The sequence below is a fragment of the Lycium ferocissimum genome, chromosome 7 (assembly GCF_029784015.1).
Source record: "Lycium ferocissimum isolate CSIRO_LF1 chromosome 7, AGI_CSIRO_Lferr_CH_V1, whole genome shotgun sequence".
Taxonomy (NCBI): Eukaryota; Viridiplantae; Streptophyta; class Magnoliopsida; order Solanales; family Solanaceae; genus Lycium; species Lycium ferocissimum.
In genome coordinates, this window is record NC_081348.1 from 38,599,517 (window position 1) to 38,605,433 (window position 5,917).

The 5,917-nt window shown below is 31.9% G+C and overlaps 1 protein-coding gene across 1 annotated transcript; it reads left to right on the forward strand.

Moving 5' to 3' along the window:
• The first annotated feature begins 269 nt into the window (after positions 1-269).
• Positions 270-1,659, forward strand: LOC132064871 (protein IRX15-LIKE-like). Its single transcript, XM_059458021.1, has one exon. The coding sequence runs from the start codon at positions 585-587 to the stop codon at positions 1,509-1,511; it is 927 nt and encodes a 308-aa protein (XP_059314004.1). The 5' UTR covers positions 270-584; the 3' UTR covers positions 1,512-1,659.
• The last annotated feature ends 4,258 nt before the right edge of the window (positions 1,660-5,917 follow it).

Sequence of the window (5,917 nt, forward strand, 5' to 3'; positions counted from 1 at the left end):
TATCTAATGAATTTCCAAATTAGATCTAGAATTAATGTACCATCAAGGCTTATATATATCCATTTTATAATTACAGAATCAAAAGGAAAAAAATAAATAAATTGACCCGAAAAACAGGGAATATCAGATATTCATCTACCTTCCAGTCCCCCCTTATTTAAGCGCCATAATATTGCTGGTCTATCTTGCCGGCTCGCCAAACAACAACGAAATACCCTCTGGAATTACCTATCACCTTACATCACCCCCCCCCCCTCGCGCGCCTCCCACGCCTCCCCTACTATTAGCTACATTTTTCAATTTTATATAGCTTTCCAAATTCCAACAACACTATCTCAAATCATTCTCCCATTATATACGTACTTCAAAATTTTGAAATAGAAAAACATAAAAGTGAGAAAAGAAAAAGAAAAAAGTAGAGAAATAAATCTCAGTCATAGTACAGAAACCTAGTTAACCGTGTCGTGGTCTTGTTTCCCAAATCCCTCCGCAATCTCTCATCTTTATTCACTTCCATGTGAAGAAATCACCGAAACAAACATCTTCGAAAAAGAAAAAAAAACAGAGAAATAGAGTGTGTTAAAATGAAGGCTAACAGCGCTAAGCTTATAGTTTTTCACCCTTCTCTACAGAAACAAGGATCAGGAACAACAACAATCACTGCTTCACCTCGTATTTGGTTTCTTGTTTTCCTTTCCTTTTTCACTTTCGCTTTTGCACTTACTTTCTTCACCGCTAAAGATACATTACCCAGTACCACAAAACCCTCTTCCACCGCCGTTAACTCTCCGTTACCGGCAAGTGTATTCAACGCGCTTCTTCACTATGCATCTGTTAACTCCACCACCGTTACTTCCCGTATGTCAACAGTGGAGTTGACCACAATCGCCACCGTACTCCGCCGTTGCAAAAACCCATGTAATTTCCTCGTATTTGGTCTCACACACGAAACTCTTCTATGGCATTCACTCAACCACAATGGACGTACTGTTTTTGTTGATGAAAGTGCTTATTTGGTCTCTAAATTAGAAGAAAAACACCCCGATATCGAAGCTTATGATGTTCAGTTCACAACAAAAGTAAGTGAACTCCACGATTTGTTGGATTACACTAAAGAACAGATCAAAGGGGAATGCAAACCAGTGCAAAATCTTCTTTTTTCTGACTGTAAATTGGGCATTAACGATTTACCAAATCACATATATGACGTGGCGTGGGATGTGATTTTAATAGATGGGCCACGTGGATTTTCCGCTAAGGCTCCGGGAAGAATGACGGCGATATATACAGCTGGTGTATTTGCAAGGAGTAAAAAGGGTAAAACACATGTGTTTGTACACGAAATTGATAGAGATGTTGAAAGAATTTGCAGTGAAGAGTTTTTATGCAGTGAGAATTTGGTTGAAACGAAGGAAATATTGGGGCATTTTGTTGTGGAAAAAATGGAAGCTAATAATAGGTTTGAGTTTTGCTCTGTTTTTGATCCTTCTTCATCTCCAAAAAAAGTATGAAGACGAAGTAGATGTCATTAATTTCTTTTTTTAATTATATCAAGTTCATAGATATGAGTAATCTGTAATAGTGTTCATAGGTTTTCAAGTGTGAAATATTTTAGAAGCTAAAAGCAATGGTGAATCAAATATTGCTTTTTGAAATTAATTAGCTGTCTTCTTCTTTCGATTTAGTTACTCCTATAAATTAAACCTAGTTTGGCTGAAAATGACGTTTTAAATTATTTAAATTAATCTCTGCTTGTAGCATTTTGCAAGATTTTTTCAAGTATTTCAACAGAGTTTGACAAAGAAAACAATCTTAGCTTTAGGAAACTTCAAAGATATGCTAAAAATCCTCTCTCTAGTGAATGTCACAACTTAATTTCTTTTCGTCTTTTAGCTACCTAATAGATTGCCTCAACGTGTTCATGTTTTTAATTTCATGTGATCTACACTTTTGGAGTTCATGGGCAACAGATCTTCACCTTTTATTTTAAGATTTTTTTTTTTCCAATTCGTACATATTTTATAATTTGGATAACATCTGTCAAATGTTTCATTTTTCTGATCCTAAACAAGGGATTTAGTTCTGATTGCATACTTAATTTAAGGATTGCTCCTTAATATTGGAAATGCGGAAGCAAATTTCCTCTCAATTTTGGACTAAATGGAGGAGTAATAATTTAAATTTGTATCAGAAGTCAAATCAAATGGAAAACAAAAACTTTCAGAATTCTTTTGAAATATCAAACGAACATTAAGCTCCTGTTTGGCAATAGATATCAAATTCTCAAATTCTGGCTCTAATCTATTTTTGGGTCAAGATATATATTTTGGCCTTTTTAAAATTTTTAAGAACTACCAAACTTTTGTATTTTATAAAAGAATTCCTCTATTAAAATTGTATCTATTATGTTTGCACAATTAAAACAGTCTCTTCTTTTAAGTGAATATTGTTTGTATAATGTGGGAAGATTACGTTAAAGAATAACCGAAGATTCTTATCGTTGTTTTTTTCTTACAATTTGGATGCTGTATGGTAATTTGAATTGTAGTAGCTAGTAAGTGTGCTATTAACAATTATTATTAAAATAACATGTTCTGCATAATTTGGATTAGCAAGTATGTATGTTTTATAATTGATAGCTTTTAGAATCTATGGGTATAAGTAATATTTTATATTTTTCAAAACAAAAAATGAAATATGTTTTGAATAATTATGACCAATCACATTTTTAAAATTTGAAAAACTTCATCGAAATCAAAATTTTCATTTTTTTTTTTTAAATCTATAGCCAAACGCTAGATAAATATGAGCTTTTAAAGCTAATTGGAAAGAAGCAGTATCCAAAAATCTAATTTTGAATTTAAGTATGCTATGAAATCAAACTTTAGGATGATGCGTCGGTGATTGAATTTTTCGAATATATTTGAAACTGAGTTTTAAATTATTTTTAAATTCTCAAAATTTGCCCACGCGCATCGAGCAAGCGCTACTATAACCCGAATCAGATTGTGCGACGCGTGTGGATAAATAAGTGAAGAAACTGCACGGTTTGTCCTTGCTGGTCTTAATTTTGGTTCTTTAAATGAGTTAGTTTTTTATTATTACCTTTAGCTATTGAATTTATGTCTATCAAAATATAATTTGTAGCGTATTATGATGTCAAAATATAAACGGAAAAGGGCCAAATGTATTCCTTGTATTATCAGAAAAGTCAAATATATCCCTCGTTATTTTTTGGGTCCAAATATACTTGTGTTATACTTTGGGACCAAATATAATCTTCTTCCGTTAATATTATTTAAGGTGGACATCTAATCTTATGTGGCATCGATATTTGATCCACGTGACATGCCACTTCATCACCCCTAACTCATTTTATCCGCCTCTCTATTTGTTCTTTACTACTAAAATTTTCTTCCACTCCACCACCACTAATTTGCAGATTTGGTGAAATAGAGATTTACGTTGATTTACACATATTGATTTACGTTGTGCTCCCTAGGAGTCTAAATCAGAAAAGTCGAGCCTTTTGTTCAAAGAATCAAGGGAAATGGAATTATACGCATCAAAGCACAAAGGTTCCTTCTTATGATAAATTTCCAATCCAAACCTAACCTTATTTTGTTTTTCTTGGCTGCCAGCTATGATCTTTCTAATTTTCAAGAGAAAAATCTCATGTAAATACAGAAATAAAAAACAAGAATCAGTTATACAGAGAGCGATACTATTATTTCATTTATTTTGGGATTTTTTAAAGATATGAAAGGAAGGCCGTTGAATAAAATTGACGATATTTTGTTATCATATAATCTAATTTACTAATGAAAACAAATTAACAGAAGGATTTGTTAAGTGGTCCACATGGTAAGGTTGAACAATTGTTAAGTATTCCACGTTGCATATCAATTGGCTTTGCTGCTTTGATGGCTTATAATTCTTGATGCATGTATGCACTCTAATGGGGGTTTGCACGTGCGTGATCAGGGTCTATTTAGATATATAGATGGTCGTGGTAGCGGTAACGGTGATAATAGTGGTGGAAGGAAAAGAAAAATTTAGTGGTAGAAGAATAAATAGAGAAGAGGGGTAAAATGGGTTAGGGATACTGAGGTGGCATGCTACGTGGCATCCACCTCATCAAATGGCAGTGTCACGTAGGATTGAATGTTCACCTTGGACAACTTTAAGGGATGAAGGGTATATTTGAACCCAAAGTATAACGAGGGGTTATATTTGGCCCTTTTCCGTTAAATTTACATGTGAATCTTCCGTCTCAATTTACGTAATATTGTTTGACTAGGCACGAAGTTTAAAAAAGGAATGAAGACTTTTGAAACTTGTTATCTAAAATAAATTATAGATGTGTAAAGTTAAAATCTTAGTAAATAAGGATCCCGTAAAAACTTCTTTCGCGGAATGGGGCACGTAAATCATTTCACTAAGAATTAAAAAAAAATTATAAAATTAAATTATTTCTAAATAAAAAATGTATCATTATAGTGTATCACATTAACCGGAACATATATATTTGTTGAGTCAATCCCACTTTACCTCCCTAACATTTAAGGGTTACATATTGAATGGAACGATAACCGGCGTGACTCAAAAGTCTGAGTAACTATCACCAACAAATAGAAGTAAAAAGTCAGAATAATTTTTTTTAGAGGAAATATTTTTGGCGCTATTTATTTTCCCGTATTTAATTTTTCTTCGAAAAACAACATATCACTAACCATTCTATTAATTTCAGTCTTAACATATTATTATTTTAATTTGTAACAGTAGTTTAATTTATCTTTATGAACCGTTTGTCAAAAATTTTACTGCTCACTCCTTTAAAAATATAAAACCACTTATTTAAAAATTCTGGATCCACCATTGTTTTTTATGTCTCTCGGACTTAAAATGGCATTTTATTAAAAGGGAAAGTATAATATGTTCATTCAAAATAATACTTTGGTTTCGTCTTTTTTTACTTCTGCAAAAATTTAAGAGTTTTATATTAATTATTTTGAGATCATTGCTAAGATTTCTGCAACAGAGAAAGAATTATTATATATAAAATTCAAGAAAATATGCAAAATTAGTCAATCTTATGTGAAATTTAAGAAATTCTTATGAAATATATTTAGATGAAGGATTTTTTTTTTTTGGGTAGTAAGATGAAGGAATTGTTGTTATGTAAAGTATTAATTTATTAATTATGTGTGCTCTTTGTGCTCTAAAATTATATCGTAAGAAAAGTATATTATCTTCAACGGAATAGGTAAAGGGGATAATCATAAGAGTTATATATTTTTGTATTTTAATTTTAAAAAGTAAAAAAGAGAAGATTTTTATTCAAACAAAGAAAGTTCTCACAAAAAAATATTTCATTAAGAGGTTATCATTCCCATTTAATATATTGAGGGATATCGTTTCCTAACTCTTAAATGTAAGAGGATGAAGTGGGATTGACTCATACTCCCTCCGTTTTCATTTATGTGAATTTATTTCTTTTTTTGTGTACATTAAATGAATGGCCTTTTCACAATTTGAAAATAAATTCCTTTATAAATAATTTATAGTAGCACACAAATATTAATTTATTTTAGCAATAATAAATTTTAAAAGTTTTCTCTTTTTTTTGAATATCATATTCGGTCAAATGAGTTTACATAAATTGAAACTGAGAGAGTATTTGTTATGATGGCAAAAATTAGAGGCGAAAACAAGATAAGGCACAAGTCCAATGATCCTGATTAAGTGCGTGAGAGAAGTGTCAGCGGAATTCACGTGGACCGTCAGTGAGAAATAACAACGGGCCTACAGTTGTACATGGTATAGGCCCACGGGCTGATTCTTCTTTTATGGCGGATCACGTGGCTCACGTGACAAAAGCCTAACACTAAACGGTCTTTATAGGGCGATGAACGTG

Bases quoted from the DNA above. Each gene is read 5' to 3' on its own strand.
- LOC132064871 (XM_059458021.1), top strand. From the start codon at position 585: ATGAAGGCTAACAGCGCTAAGCTTATAGTTTTTCACCCTTCTCTACAG.